Source organism: Hordeum vulgare, chromosome 6H (genome assembly GCF_904849725.1).
Source record: "Hordeum vulgare subsp. vulgare chromosome 6H, MorexV3_pseudomolecules_assembly, whole genome shotgun sequence".
Lineage (NCBI taxonomy): Eukaryota > Viridiplantae > Streptophyta > Magnoliopsida > Poales > Poaceae > Hordeum > Hordeum vulgare.
This window is the reverse complement of record NC_058523.1, coordinates 192,405,218-192,420,951: the sequence shown is the minus strand read 5'-3', so window position 1 is coordinate 192,420,951 and position 15,734 is coordinate 192,405,218. Positions and strand designations below refer to the sequence as shown.

Genomic DNA, 15,734 nt, shown 5'->3' with positions numbered 1-15,734 from the left:
CAAAAACCACCTCCAGGATTTTGTGTCTTCACTTGGCACTACTACATGAGCCACAGGAAATATGCAATCATTTGGGTTCATTCCAACTCCACTTAATAGAACATCACCATATTGTGTCTTCAAGTGGTAACCATCTAGAAAAATAATAGGTCTACAAGCAGATAAAACCCGCCTCTTGCATGCATCAAATGAGAAGTAACATTTCTGAAACTGCCCCTTATCTGGAAGCTCAACAAAGAAAGTATTTCCAGGATTTGATCTCCTCAGTTCAATTGCATAGTCCCACAACAAGTTGTATTGTGCAATCTCATCTTCATATATAATATCATATGCAATCTTCCTAGCTCTTCCAATCTCATCTCCATATATAATATCATGATGTGCTATCAACGAATCATACCGTAGGTTGGAGCCGCCTCGCCGGCGGTCCATCGTTGACCAACTCCACCCCATGGGTTGCGGCGCCGTCGCTGTCGCTTCCGCCACCACATGAACTACCATCGGAATGTCGTTGGGTCGTCGACCATTCGCCGCCGTGCCTGCTCGAAGTACTCTGTGTTCTTCTCTGTTTTCAATCAGGGAAGAGAGGAAAAGGGATCGAGAACAGACAAGGAGCTGAGTGCAAAATTATCACAGCTCTGCGCTGACGGGTGGGGTCAAGTCTGACGGGTGGGCCACGCGGTGACGTGTCATACTGAGTATTCGCGAGACGTAGCTGGCGCGCAAAGCGGGGACTGGCTGTCCAAGATCCAGAACCGTATTGATAACGTATTTTCGTGTACGAGGATCGTATTGAAGCAATTCTCAACTTCCTCAAGTGGATTGGACCTGGCAGCCAGCTTTCGGGATGATACTTGCAATTATCTCCTCTACGACGGTCCTCGGCACAATCGGACCAGCTCATCTTCCTTCGAGCAGCTGCGCAGAGCCTCCTCGCCCCGTCCCCAAATCGGCGAAGCCATCTGCAGAACCCCAAAGAACTTCTCGAAGCAACCCCTTGATTATTCCCTCGAAACCCTAGATCCCCAAACCCACGCGGCCACTTCCTCATGGATCATCCATGGCGCTTCCCAGCCGGCGCCGGCAACGACCTCTGCCCCGTCTGCACCGCGCCCCACTTCCCCTTTTGCCCGCATCCGCCTCTCCCGCCCCACCCCTTTCCCTACGATCTCCACCCACCGCCCCCTCCTCCCCCGCCGCAGTACCACGCCCCCTTCTACCCGCCGCCGCCGATGTGGGCTCCTCCGGGGCCGCACCCGTACGATCTCCTCGACACGGAAGGCCCCCACAAGAGGATGCGCGTGGGGGAGGCGCCTCCGTTCACCGGCCCGCCCCTTCCCTACCCGCCAATGTTAGGCAGATCTTCCGTGGAGGGAGAGCGGCTGCTCGGGCTGGTCCGGGAGCATGGTCATGGCCGCGCTCAGCTGCCGCCTGCACAGTGGCATGGCGAACCGTATCCACCCGATGGTTTCGGCTATGGAGGAGATGGAGCTTATCCTCCCCATCAAAATTATAATAACCCCTATGCGCAGGGAGGCAATTTCACTGATTACGATCTGGTCAGAAGGATGCCACCTCCGCCGATGCCGTTTGATAGGTATAGTGCTTTAGATTCGGTAGGAGGATCTCAGGAGAAGTATTTCGACCGTGATCACCATCGCCATCATCAGTTTCGCCCTGAAGCATCGCCTGGTGCTCCACCACTTCCTCTAGTGCCTCAACATGCTGAGGCAGGAAAGCATTATGATTCCCGCGGTTGGCGTCATCATGCGAGTGTTGTCCCGCCACCGCCAGATCCTCCAGTGCCTTCTACCCCAGATTACCATGCAATGCCACCTCTGCCGGCAGCAAACTCGTCGTTGTTTCCTGTCCTCTGCAGTTCTCCGGCTACTACATCACTTCCACCAAGTGATAACACCTTGCATCAATCCCACCTGATGCTGAACGCAAATTATTACAATGGACCCAACCAAAATGAGGTTCTCTTCATGCACTTGGATGCTTTGCTTATAATATATCATTGCCACTCAGAAGTCAAAAGTATTAATCGTTATATATGTGCGTGTTTCTCCAGGGGGTAGATTTCGTACATCGACAACAATCGGATCAGCATTTGGGAGATAGAAGGCTAACACAAGACACACATCCTTTTAACAATGCGGAAGTCAATATTGTTAATGCATGCGACTTGTTCAAGCAGCCCCTTCGTGCTTCACGTCCTGATCATATTGTTATCATCATGCGAGGGCTTCCAGGTTATTTCATACCGTTGTTAACGTTTCATAGTCATTAAGTAGTCTAATTATTAAGTGCAACAAAGTTGGCAATCCTAGTCAGTAAAATGACATTAGGTCTGATATGCCATGGGAAGTGCTCAACCTTTTGATACTACCATAAGCAGTGACCTTATCATTGCAGTGTTCCTGTTGTCCTTTAAGAGTGCATATTGCCTTTCTTACATATACATGAAACACGGACACATTACTTGGGAGTTCCTGAATTTTTTGATCAAATTATAATCTATTTGATGGCATTTTCAATAGAAAACAAACATGAATATGCATGATGAACTTCCTACTCTCCGTTTATATATATATATGTTGCTTCTAGAGAGGTATAAACAAACTTGTTTAACTTTCTCTACCAATACTACTTATAGAAGTATCTTCACTGTTTATATGAAACAATATAGATGGCTTTGTCACAAAGTACATCGTGGCATGGTGATATATCTTATAAGATCCTGGGAAAATATTGAGACAAGGTACTACCTTGTTAGGAAGTATTAATATTAGTTTAGGAGTCCTTATTAGTATCAGTATTAGTCTAGGAGTCCTTATTAGTCTATGTTTACTTTCCTTGCACCTCAAGTCATATGTAATATATATATGCCCCTTGGGCCTTCAATATAGATAAGTTGCTTTCCTAACATGGTATTAGAGCTTAGGTTATTTTTTTGGGCACCGCAACTCGCCCTCCCGATCCAATCTTGTCTCGCTCGCAGCGGGCCTCCCTGGCCGATCTCCTCCACCCCGATCGCAGCTACCGGTCCCGCTCGAGCTCGTCCCGCTCCTGGCCGGGATCGAGGCTGCTGCTCCCCGATCCTCCTGATGCTACCTCTCCTGCAGGCCCGCAGGTCTTCTGCAACTCTCCCGTCCGCTGGCTCCCGATCCGGTTTCTGGCATCCTCTGCCGGATCCCGTCATCTTCGTTCCACCCTGCTGGATCTCGCCTCTCTTCGAATCTCGCCCCTCGCCAGATCAGCTGCCGCCGCGTCTACCTGCCTAGAGGAGAAGGCTACCCCGAGGTGGGTTCCGTCCTCTGCCGTTCCGTCGGACACCATCTCCTGCTGCTTGTCTGCGCTCTTGCCGTCCGCTGCTGTTGCCCAGGACGCCGACTCCGTCTCTTTTCCAGTCTGCTACCAAGGAGTGCTTTGCCCGTTCTACTTCTTTGCTCACGATCCCGTCCGCCTTGCCTGCACGAGCAGGTGCTTCTGCCAGATCGAAGGCTTGGTCCTGGTCTGCTTTTAGTTGATCGAGTTGCTTTCTAAAAAAAAAGGTAAAAAAAATGTCTACTGCATCTGGCTATGTTGCTGTCCCTCGCTGTTCGGTGATCTTCGATGGTACTAACTACACCGAGTTCACTGGCTTCATGCGCATTCACATGCGTGGCATCCGTTTCTGGGGAGTTCTCTCTGGCGAGGTCTGTTGTCCGCCACGTCCGGTTCCTCCCATGGCTCCTACTCCGCCGACCCCACCGGCTCTTCCTTGCTCTCTTGATCAAACAACCGGAAGCCTTTTGTGCGCAGATATGAAAGGTTTTCCCTTGATGGAGGCTAGAAACTTTTGCTTTTTTACTTTGAGAAAGGCATAATATGGAATATATGAGATGGATTCGTAGGTGATAGCTAAATTTGGTTCTATTCTAGGTCAAGGGGTTAAGGACCTTTTTGAGGAAGATACTTTTGATCCCTTAAATAAGAAGAAGAACCGCAGGTGAAAATAAAAGCAGCAGCCATCTGTGTATCCTCGATAATTAGAAGTATGGCTCAGGCCGGTCTTATTCAATTAAACCGAAAAGGGCGGATGGGGAAGGAAGAGCTTTCTGTAACTATTACATTAGTAAGGCAAGGAACTTCTTAAAAGAACGGCAATTGGTATTTCATTTGCTGTGAAAGCATCCGCTGCTGGCAATGCAATCAAAGTCGAAGCTCTTGATGCAATATAGACGAGCTTGCGGCCGCTGTGAGTGCTTATGATGAGAAGGTCTTGGCTTATGAGGAGGCTCACTTGCGCCAGGCGCAATCATCATCTACAGAGACTTCGTCATCTACCTCGACAGCTTCAGCCATCGCTTTGACTGAGCAGGATATTCTGAGACTTAAGCGTCTGCTCGCTGCTTCAGGTTCTTCCTCGACGGGTACTGCTGGTATTGTGACTCAGGCTTCCCGCACTGAGCAACCACCTTCTACATAGTCAGGACCGTCTCACGCACACTCTGGTTGGAATTGGCCTTCGCCGCCATGATATTATTTTTTCTCTTCCGCTGCCATCATCCCTAATCTAGTGTGTGTTTTCTAGTTTTCTTTGTTTTCCGCTGCGTCCACCAAATCCGTTGATATTTTGTGTTTTCTCATGCCATGCGAGTCCACCATACCTTAGTCCGTCAGCCTTTCTCCGATCCTGATCCTTTCTATGCAACTTTTGTGGCCTACTTGCCCTTGTTGTTTTCTATAGGATTGTCTGGACTTCTTTTTGTATTGTCGATCTACGTCCATCGTGTCTTATCCGCCGAGCTTCTTTTGCCGACGGTTGCCGAGGACTATGATTTTCTGCACAATGTTTTATTCTCTTGATGTGCTATCTTCTTTTGACAACCCATCTTCTCTTGATACTTTTGTTGTATCTTCAAGTGATGCGGTGTCTTCCTCTGATGTGCCATCTCTTCGGTGCCTTCCTCTTGATGTGCCATCTTCTTTTGACAACCCATCTTCTCTTGATACTTATCTTGTATCTTCAAGTGATGCGGTGTCTACCTATGATGTGCCACCTCTTCGTTATCTCCTTCGGCGACTTGACAAGTTTTCAAGACTCTTCATGCTAGGACGACACTCTCAAGACGCGGATTTGGATTATCCTTTTTTTTTAGTATTACACTTCTTCAAATGCAATGTTATTGCATACGCTTTGCATTTGAGAGGGGGTGTTAGGAAGTATTAATATTAGTTTAGGAGTCCTTATTAGTATTAGTATTAGTCTAGGAGTCCTTATTAGTCTATGTTTACTTTCCTTGCACCTCAAGTCATATGTAATAATATATATATGCCCCTTGGGCCTTCAATATAGATAAGTTGCTTTCTTAACATACCTAAGTTGAGTCTTCATGACCAATTACTTCCCAAAAATGACATATGTGTAGGGTGGGGAAGGAGTAGTATTATGGTTTATTTTGGTGCACATAATTATCTATTATGATAGGATCAAATCATTTCATGTCAGCGCTTCACAACGGTTACAGTTCTGACAAGTAATAGAACTTGTAGGTAGTGGAAAGAGCTACCTTGCGAAGGCATTGCGTGATCTTGAAGTTGAGAGTGGTGGAAGTGCACCCAGAATTCACTCGATGGATGATTATTTCATGATTGAGGTTGAGAAGGTCAGTAGAAACTGAACAGTGGACACAGTTTATTGTGTACTGTCGACCATTCATTTCTTGGCTCGGACTTTCAGAAATGCTCATCATGGCCATGCTTTTTCTATGGATAATTTGTCTTGTAACTGATATTGTGCTAAATTGCTCTTAGAAGGTCGAAGATAACGAAGGATCTAAATTTTCTACTGCATCAAAAGGACGGAAACAATTGACTAAGAAAGTGATCGAATATTGTTATGAGCCTGAAATGGAGGAGGTGATGTATCTCATTTGTTCTTGTCTATTACTTCCTTTTTGTCATGTTGAATGCACCTGCCAATTATTGGGAACCTGCTATAGCTAACTGTAGCATCGCCTGTTGATATTAACAAGCAGGCAATTATTTAATACATTGATGTAGTGCAACCTTATGTAAAGAAATGTTCTTCATATTTGTTGAAATATGGATATCGCCTTCCCATGAGTTTACAATGCATGTATAGAGAACGAGATAGTATCTGAAATTGGCATTAAATGTAAGGATAATGTAAGGTTCCCTACAGAAAGAATTACCTGGACTGTGGATATGAGCGTCGGTTATCAGCTGCATTTTAAAAAGAAAAGCTCCACCATAAGAAGTCTAATTTCTTCTCCATTTGACAGACTTACAGATCAAGCATGTTAAACGCGTTTAAGAAGACCCTTGATGAAGGGAATTTCACATTTGTGATCGGTATGAAGTTATTCTAAATATTATTGTTAAATGATGCAACATGCTTTATGATGACTCAACAGTTTATTTCGCATTGGTGATAACTGCTTTGGTTGTTTTGCCTTGCATTTTATAGTCTGCCTCATTTATGTCTTTGCTTGTAAGTTTCATGGAGTGTTGAATGAGTCCCATTCCTATTTTTTTCCTGTCAAGATTCATCCAATCTTAATATGAATATCGAATGGTTTTCTCCACATTATTAATTATCAAATATTTTGGCGATTAGTTTGTGGGAATTATGACATTGGTTTTCTAGACAGTGGTTGGGTGCCCATTTGTCTCGGGAGTTTATATTCTTTATTGTTCAAAAACATTCAGTTAAGCAACATTTTAGCTGTCGTCGCGGCATACAATGCACCAGGCGATGCCTTTATTTTCACCAATGGCGGATGCTGGATTGTGGTAACTGACATGTTTATTGCTGGTATCCCTGACCGTTTTTAGTGGATGACCGCAATCTGCGGGTAGCTGATTTTGCTCAATTTTGGGCAAGTGCGAAGGTAAACCCTCAAGTCTCTTTTGCGTCAACTGCGAGAATTTATTTTGCTTACCTGGAGCTTTTCTTAAATATTTAAACCACACCATTTTTGTCTTAAGAACAAGAGGGGGATTCCTGTTCAAAAAGCATGTTTTAGGGTCAACTGCAAATCAGGCAGTACTCGAGATGTATTACTGTTTTGAATTTGCATATTAATGTTGCATGTCTTAATTGAATTTGTTTGCCACAGTAGTGACTTATTCTTCCTCCTTTTTTGTTGAGTGTTTTTTTGCTCTATACTAGTTGTTCTCGTGTCATATAGGCAGCCCCCTTCACATATATCCATGTGACATACATAATGTTATGCAATGATTTACCTAAAAACAAGCATAAAAACCCACTCATCTCTCTCTCTCTCTCCCTCTCTCCATGTCTGTTGAGTGTATGTGTTTATGGCTGCGTGTGAATAGCTCTCTCTCTCTCTCTCTCTTTCTCTGGCTGCGTGTATGTGTTTATGCCTGGGCACAAAGAGCTCAACCTCTCTCTCTCTCTCATGTGAGTGTACATGTTTATGCCTGTGGAGAAGAGCACTCTCTCTCTTCTGGTCTGTTCATGTTTCTGTATGCACTATGCAGTTAACTACATACCGGGACATGCTTTATATGGTTTGCGTAATAGCTATCAAACATGCAGTTGCAAGGGTTTGATCAATGACTGTTGTATACATCGAGAATCAACTGTTGAGGTCCAAAACTTGCTGGATAAGATCTTATGCATTTGAGGAGGCACTTTATTGCACCACCTCGTTGTTTGGAATTTGGTTGTCTGAATTATTGTTGTCTCCTAATCTGAGAAAAATATCATTGTTTTTCTGATAGTAGGTTACTGATTCTGTTTTTCTATAGAGATCTGGCTATGAGGTCTACTTGCTCGAGGCACCATACAAGGATCCAACAGTAAGTTCGTCTAGTATCACATAATAAGAAAGACCTAACTTGTTGTAAATATGTGATTGTGTACTTCACACAGCTACCAATTATATCTTTGTTGAATAAGTCATGGATCATCAATGTTAAGAACTCGTTACCAATTATCTATTTTTGTACCATTTCGTAAGAATATGGATTGGGAGACAGTCCATATGCAGTGCTGATGAAAATAAACTTGAGAATGGTTTATAAACTGCACCATAACTGAACTGAACCCGCACGATATTTTTATCAGCCCAACCCAAACTGAACCCATACAATATTTTCATCGGCCCAACCAAAACCAAACCACTCAAATCTTTGCACCCAAACCGAACTGAACCTAGTGCCCATCTGTGGGTTTAAACCATTTACTAAAATGGCTAGGAACCCATTCGTTCCAATGGGTCAACGCCTCGGGTAGATGTCGCTTCGGGTTGAGCTGATAACATTGGGAGGGGCTGCAGGGGACGCCGGGAGACGGGCATCATCGGGTTGACGCTGAGCGAGGCGAGCCGCGCGGATCTAGCTGACGTAGTGGCTGCAGAGGTTGGAGAAGGAGGGTCGGCCGGCCGCGGCGTGAACCCATCCGTCGCGGGCTACGACGCATGAGGCCCATCCAAGAGCAGCAGACCCAGGGAGAGGATAGAGCAGTCGACGCGGGAGCTAGGTCTGGGCTTGTTGGCCACGGAGGCAGCCGGAGCGTGGAGGCCAGCGGCCGCCGCCTACACAGTGATCAGCACGGCGCGAGAGTCCCACGCGCTGACCCCAGGGAGGAGTTGGAGCAGGGCGGATCCGGGCGCGGCGGTCGCGGGGGAGGCCGGATCTGGGCGTGGTGGTCGCGGACGTGGCCGGAGCAGGCCGATCCGGGCGGCGGCCGTGTTGGTGCACTAAAGTTTGGGCCTTTAGCGCCCCTTACTTGCGCACGGGCAGTTGCAGCCACACCTGCGGCAAGGCTTGCCGGGAGACCGCGGAAGACCACAACGGAGACATCCAAGCCCAAAAGACTGAAGACCAAAGGCAGAGCCCCCGGCAAGATCCTTGCCGGGGGAGGCTAGCGAAGCCCCGACAAGATCCTTGCCGGGGGACCTAGCGAAGCACCAATACGACCCGCTCCCGGCAAGGTCCCAGTTCACCTCTGCGCCAGCGCAGCGGCCAGCTGCCCCTCTTAACTTGATACATGTCAATCCTCCAGGATACGTGTCGAGATATCTGGGGGTGAACAGCGCCGAGGAGACGCGTACCTGTTCCATGTCTGGAACGCCTGACGAAGCATTTATTGCGTCTGTCATTAGACGCCGATAACACTGTACTTGGCCGTACGTCCCGTGGGTGCACTGTTTCACTGTGCACCCCGTGGGTGTCCTGTGCTGCCACCGTTGGTGACCCCTTTGACCTATAAAAGGAGGGCCAGGGCATGCACTTCGGCACTTAGTCATTCCGCAGCTAGCCACCCCCAGAACTGGCATAGCTTCCCATACACAACCTCTAGGGTTTCAGAGCCTCAGTACGTAGCAGTTGTGCTTGGCGTAACGCTCCTGTAGCTCGAACTCTAGAAGACATCAAATATACACACAAGGCAGGAGTAGGGTATTACGCTTCCGAGCGGCCTGAACCTGGGTAGATCTCCCTCGCGCTTGACTGTTAGCTCTGCTCTTGGCGCAGCCCTCTCCCCCCGCCGAACCGTAAGGGATCCTCTCGGTCCCATAGGTGTATTGTGCATTCGTTGTCCCGACAGGCCGCTGCCTTCTCAAGCGCCGTCAGTCGCGGGCGCGAGAGCCATGGCCTATCGTCTTGTGGTTGTTTTAAGAGCTATCTGGGGAGAGAGACCTACGAATCAGTTTTCCAACCAGGTGAGAGCTGTAGGTTTAACTAAGGTGGAATTGTACCTGTTCGTGCCCGTGCCCGTACCTGACCATACCCAGCCGTTTCTCACGAGAAACCAAATTAAACCCACCTGTTCTCAAACTGGACCAATTTATACCTGAACCAAACAAAACTATGAGGCAAAACTGACCCAGCATACCCGGTTTAGATAAAACCATTCTCAGATTTAGATGAAATACATACCTGAAGTTGTGGTGCTTATGATATGTTAACTATATGGTGTAGTTGCCAAGGTAGAAAGCTTTCAGTCAAATGCGTGCAACTTGAATGTTTCTGTAGTCCATAGGCAGAATAGGTACACCTTGAAGATGCAGTTTTATGATAGATAGGATAAGTATGTGCATTTTCGTGAAACTTCTCCTAGTGCTGTAGCTTTGCGGTAGTTTTGTCGAAAATATACGTAGTTGTATGAGATCTACATTCTGATAAAATAGATTCCTTGTCGTAGAATGTCTTATATATCTTGTGAAATACACAGGGCTGTGCTGCTAGGAATGTGCATGGGTTTACATTGGATGATATCAAAAAGATGGCAGCTGACTGGGAGGAAGCTCCACCACTATATCTGCAACTAGATACACATGTATGCTCTTGATAGTATTGTTATGTTTCGCAATACCTTATATTAGATACATATAGTTAATGATGTTTCTAATCATTTGCACCTTTATCTTCAGTCTTTATTCCATGGTGACAATCTTCATGAACATTCTATACAAGAGGTAAAACTATTGGACCAGTCATTTGTGAAGAGACCAACTTTCTCATGACTCTATATGTCAAATAGGTTGATATGGACACAGAGGATACCGATGATGCCGATGATACGGCAATTAACACCCAGTCCGGAAGCTCAAAGAAGGCTATACCTGAATCAGCAGATGATGTACCTGATCAAGGTACTCTCTCCATTTTTATTTACTCCGTTTTGACCTAAGTCAGACTTTATAAAGTTTGACCAAGTTTATCGAAACCAACCTGAACTTCCACAATAACAAAATTTTCATGAAGTTAATATATTGGGTGATGATTCTAATGGTATTGATTTGGTATTGTGGATGTTAATATTTTTTTGTATACTAGCACAATACCCGTGCGTTGCTACGAAGCCATAATAAACAAGGAATTACCACTGGCTTAGGAGATCATCATAAGATGATGGTGTCTTGCGGCTGTTGCAAGGTTCACCATTAAAAAGAGAGCGCGAACATAACAAAAGATCATGTTGCAGTTGCTAAAGAGTCTCGAACGACCATAGTAGGTCCTTCACAATATTTATAGTGAGATACATTTTGAATTTGGAACATAGGAGAATGGGCGTGAGTCGCCGCATTGAATTGTAATTTGTTTGCCCTCTTCTGCTATGACATGGAACCGAAAGAATTGTAATATTTATAGTGAGATACATTTTGAATTTGGAACATAGGAGAATGGGCGTGAGTCGCCGCATTGAATTGTAATTTGTTTGCCCTCTTCTGCTATGACATGGAACCGAAAGAATTGGTTGGGAGGAGAACCTAAAATCAAGACCTTGATTTTGAATTTGAGGCATACTTGCATTTATAATTTGTGTTTTTACAAGAATGTTATTCCCATATTAGGATAGCAGTGTATTTGTTTATTTGAGATAGGTCTCACACCTAGTAAAAGTAACATTTGTTTATTTATATCTCTTGGAAGGTTGCTAGTCCCACATGTGGGTAGTACATTTGTTTATTTGTGTGGTCCCACATGTGAACTCACCACCAACTCCAACCTTTATAAGTAGGAAAGATATAAACTTGGTCAAAATTTACAAAGTTCGACTCGAGACAAAGTTAATATGCGAAGTAAATAAAGACGGAGGAAGTACATATTGATGACATATCCTTGGCCACAGTTTATCTTATGCTTTAAGCTTATCAAAATTTTGAAGAAGCCCTGCAAAGTATGTTTAATAATATATTATTGCAATTTTCAACAGCATTGCTCTTGCATTTGCATCAGAAACAACTAACGATGCGCAATTACAGGACACATCATTCCTCATTACAAACTTTGAAACATCAAATTTGCTTTGGGATTCATCACAAAATTTGGAACTCACACAAATTGCTCATCTTTAACAATTCACGTAACCAACTCTTGCAACAATCCTAGCATGACCAGACACATAAAACTGAATTTTGCATCATGGCTATATACTCGCATACAGTTATGTGCACATCATCTGCATATGCAATGGCATCATAAATATAAGACAAACACGGGGCAGAAGGGCATGTTTACCTTCAGGTGACAGGTGGAATGAGCTCCGGATGGCTGCCGGCGACTTGTCGACGGGCCTGTGACGACGAGCTCTGGGCCGGGGTAACCATATGCATGAAGAGTACTCAGGTACTCGCTGCAGCTTGCACGCCGAGCCGAGCAGCAGGGCGAAATTGCCGCAGCCTCACGACGAGCCTCTGCCACTGCTCCTCTGCTGCTGCTGTTCCTCCTCCGCCGCCGCTAGCCAGCCCAGTTGCTCCGACGCCGCTGCTAGACCACCACCCCTGCTTCCCTTGCAGTCCCCGCTGCCATCTTCGGCCCTTAGTGCGGCGTCTCCAGAGATCGAGGGATAGGGAGAGATGACAGGGAGGTGAGGGAGAGGCGGCTCCGGAGAGGGAAAGATGAGGGAGTGGCTGGCGCAGTCGCAGATCGAGGGGGAGTGGCGGCGCTGTGCAGGGATGGGTTTGGGGGTGAGTGAGTCGGGGGAGAGGTGAGAGCTGAGAGGCGTTCCGTGTGATTTCTCCAAATTGGAGGTACGAGTGCATTCCACATCTGGGCTGAATATTCCATTCAGGGGAATAGGTTGGTTCTAGTTCTCCACTCCTACCAAACACAAGGATGAGGCCTAGGTGCGGATGGATCCGTTGCATTTCACCCTGTGACCCGAACCAAATACACCCCAAGTGTAGAAACTCCTGTAGTTGAATGTTCTTTTCTGTTGATAGAAACCCCTGTAGTCGAATGGTCATTCCACATCATGTCAACCCAGAGCTGGCTTTATAGGAATGAAGCAAACACCATCACGGCATCACCTTGTCAGTATGCTGGCATTTTTGTTATCTGTCAACTTAGTCTTATGATCCAACTAACCTGACCTACTGTGGGTCTCCTGCCCACATAGTTGTTGGAACCTCTGCCCTGCCAGACAAACTCCTCCCACATGGGCAAGGGTGGCGCACTTGAGCTCGATATATGTTATTATCATTATATTTTTACTGAATCTTAGTGCATACTTTCTTCTGGGTTGGTTTTCTTAATGCCAGGGGACAAGTGGGACTCATCAGATGAAGAAGACTTAGATGACATTAAGGAGCTAGGACAGAGCAAATGGTCAAAAGATTTTGATGACGATACTGAGAAGTCCAAGCATGCAGATGGAAGTACACATACTCTTTCTGGGCTGTCCAAGACATATGGCACTCATCAAAAAACACTTACTTGGGGTGATCGGGTATGACAATTGCTTTAGTGAAAGCTCAACATATTGCTTTATTTAGGGCCTGTTTGGGACTGCTTCAATTCACCAAAATCAGCTTCACTTCATCAAATTCACTTTGGAGCAGTTTCATACAGAAGCTATAGCACTATCAAGAGAATGTTTGGCTTCCATCTAGCTCCAACTTTAAGAATAGAAAATTTGGTGGGAAGAATCTATTTGATTGGTTGAGGGGAAAGAAATGAAGGGGTATCCACTTACTGGTGGCAGTGGTGGGTAATTTCCCCCCAACTCCAGCTTCTAGAGTTTTTTGGAGCACCCTCTCAGGAGCTTCATCAAAACTTTGAAGTTGTACCACAGATTCTAGTTTTTTTGCGGAGCTACCCCGTTTGGCTTGTCTTTTCTGGAGCAGAGCTGAATTTTAAGGAGCAGAGCAGTCCCAAACAGGCTCTTATGCTTGATCCTTGGCTGCACTTTTCTCTGGAGTGCAAGAAAAATTGCGTCATTATTAAAATATAGTTCTAGTTTCTGAGCTACAAAAACATGGATTTTAGTTGGATACTTTGTATTTAGTTACTGAACCTTTGTAGATACTTTGATTATTCCAAAATAGAAGTTACATCGGCTGCACCTGTGCAGTTGTTTACCTCTTTGTAGTCACGACGTGATGCTCCTTCACTCAAGTCTGGGTTACACTATTTGCTTAAAATGGAAATAATGTACTTCTTTTTTGTTATGCTCAATCTTCCTTTCTTTTGCAGCTTGAAAAGGGTGGATTTTCTATCGGTGCAGCCAAAAGGAGATTCACCTCATCTTTAATCATAGGACCTGGATCAGGGTACAATTTGGTTAGTATTAACCCACTGCTAACATTATGGCAGTTAAATGACTGCACTGTTCTGTTAGTAGCACCTTACTTTCTGCTGCTATTCATCCTCTGCATATTTTGACATACCTGCTAATATTTTGTACAAATCACTTGTTTGCATATATTCCCTTGCTTTCTACAACCTCTATACACAAATGTAAGACATTTTTGCAGTTTAATTTAAACTGCAAAAATGTTCTACATTCGTTTACAGAGGGAGTATTTTTCTGAAAGGCCTTCTATTTTAGTTGGGTTTTATCTATCCTATCCGAGGCCCCCTTTGGCAATTTTATTTAGTCCCAAGTCTTTGCTTCCTGCGAGTTTGCTATATTGATGATCATTGTTTGTAGGTCTCCAACCCCTTGGCTGAAGATAATTCCACAGGCATGAAGGATAAAGTAAACAATGAAACAAAAAGACGATTCAGTGAGCAACTTCGCGATGAAGGTCAATCCTTCAGGGCAGTTTTTGACAAGAGAAAACATCATATTGGGGTTTTCGACAACGGGAAGGATGAGTAAGGGAAGCATGAGTAAGCCATGACTGAGAAGCCTCGGATGGCAATCTGCAGTTGTATGGCCCTCTGGGTACTCGAACGTCCGGGGTCAAGCAGTGCACAGGCAGCCCGGAATCACTGGCTTGTTAGTCCTGTTGCTCCATTGGCATATGGCAGCTCTAAGATTTAATGGACACAGATGGGCTTCTTCTTACTGCCTTCTTGCTACCAGTCCCCACAGGACGCAGTCGAAAGAAGCATTAGTTCCTGCTTGTGCTGTTTGTACTCTCTTTTGGCTCACCAAGAAGTGGCAAGAATTTGGTTCCCTTCTTGAGTTGTTGTAGCTGCAAACTCACTGAGATCCTCTCAGCAATTCAGAATTCTTTTCTGAGACTTGCCATTTCAAGAGCAACCCCACAAGATGCATCGGGAACACAGAATGACGGGAAGTGAACCGCACATCAATGGGTGTATTCTTTACATGAGATGGAAACGTTTAAATATTGAATGAGACAACCTTAGTTTTTCAGCGATGATGGTAAATTATGATTTGTTTCAACGTATAAATCTAGCAAACCATTTTGGGTGTGTTTGCACACCATGTGATTTAACCTTTTCATTTGGCATGTCAAGCAATTTTTATTTGATATATTCAAAGGGTTTCGAATAGGCGACAACAAATTATTACTCCCTTCGTTTCTAAATATTTATCTTTTTAGAGATTATATAGATATAATTTAGAATATAGATTTATTCATTTTGTTTTGTACGTAGTCCATATTTAAATATTTTAAAAGACAAATATTTAGGAACAAAGTTAAAAGACAAATATTTAGGACATTTAGGAACGGGGCGGGGGGGGGGGGGGGGGGGGAGTATATCTTAACAAATGTAAGTATGTAGACAAGTTAAGTTCTACGTCTAGGTATTTTAATCTCACACCTTTTTTATCAAAAAAGGCTTTCTTTTTATCAAAAAAGGCTTTCGTCCTGATCAATAGAAGTTAAACACATGCAAGTCCAACACACACATAGATGCACATCGGGAATGTGATGTGGTGTGATAGCCATAACAGACTAATCGTGCTCTGGAGGAAGCGGGGACGTCATGCAGAGAGCCATGAGACGAAGGATGTTGATGATGGCGTCTCGATTGGAAGGACGGCTAAGTGG

General features: G+C 45.0%; 1 protein-coding gene across 3 annotated transcripts; it reads left to right on the top strand.

Moving 5' to 3' along the window:
- The first annotated feature begins 819 nt into the window (after positions 1 to 819).
- LOC123403840 lies at positions 820 to 15,181 on the top strand. Of its 3 annotated transcripts, none has more exons than XM_045097761.1 (13): positions 833 to 1,979; positions 2,075 to 2,255; positions 5,542 to 5,654; positions 5,806 to 5,907; positions 6,294 to 6,363; positions 6,847 to 6,902; positions 7,786 to 7,836; positions 10,214 to 10,318; positions 10,413 to 10,457; positions 10,523 to 10,634; positions 13,026 to 13,213; positions 13,960 to 14,046; positions 14,417 to 15,181. In XM_045097761.1, exons 1-13 carry the CDS (start codon positions 1,050 to 1,052, stop codon positions 14,585 to 14,587), a joined length of 2,211 nt encoding a protein of 736 aa, XP_044953696.1. In that variant the 5' UTR covers positions 833 to 1,049; the 3' UTR covers positions 14,588 to 15,181. The 3 variants fall into 3 exon arrangements, with proteins under 3 accessions (XP_044953697.1, XP_044953696.1, XP_044953695.1); XM_045097760.1 differs by having other exon boundaries at positions 835 to 1,979; positions 5,803 to 5,907; XM_045097762.1 differs by lacking the exons at positions 13,026 to 13,213; positions 13,960 to 14,046; positions 14,417 to 15,181 and adding an exon at positions 10,819 to 11,258 and having other exon boundaries at positions 820 to 1,979; positions 5,803 to 5,907.
- Positions 15,182 to 15,734: the final 553 nt, after the last annotated feature.

What these genes read in the sequence shown, in the direction of transcription:
- LOC123403840 (XM_045097760.1), top strand. Translation starts at nt 1,050, where the DNA reads ATGGATCATCCATGGCGCTTCCCAGCCGGCGCCGGCAACGACCTCTGC. An exon ending in TCATGATTGAGGTTGAGAAG is followed by an intron (nt 5,655 to 5,802) that starts GTCAGTAGAAAC and finishes AATTGCTCTTAG; the next exon opens with AAGGTCGAAGATAACGAAGG. An exon ending in CTGGATCAGGGTACAATTTG is followed by an intron (nt 14,047 to 14,416) that starts GTTAGTATTAAC and finishes CATTGTTTGTAG; the next exon opens with GTCTCCAACCCCTTGGCTGA.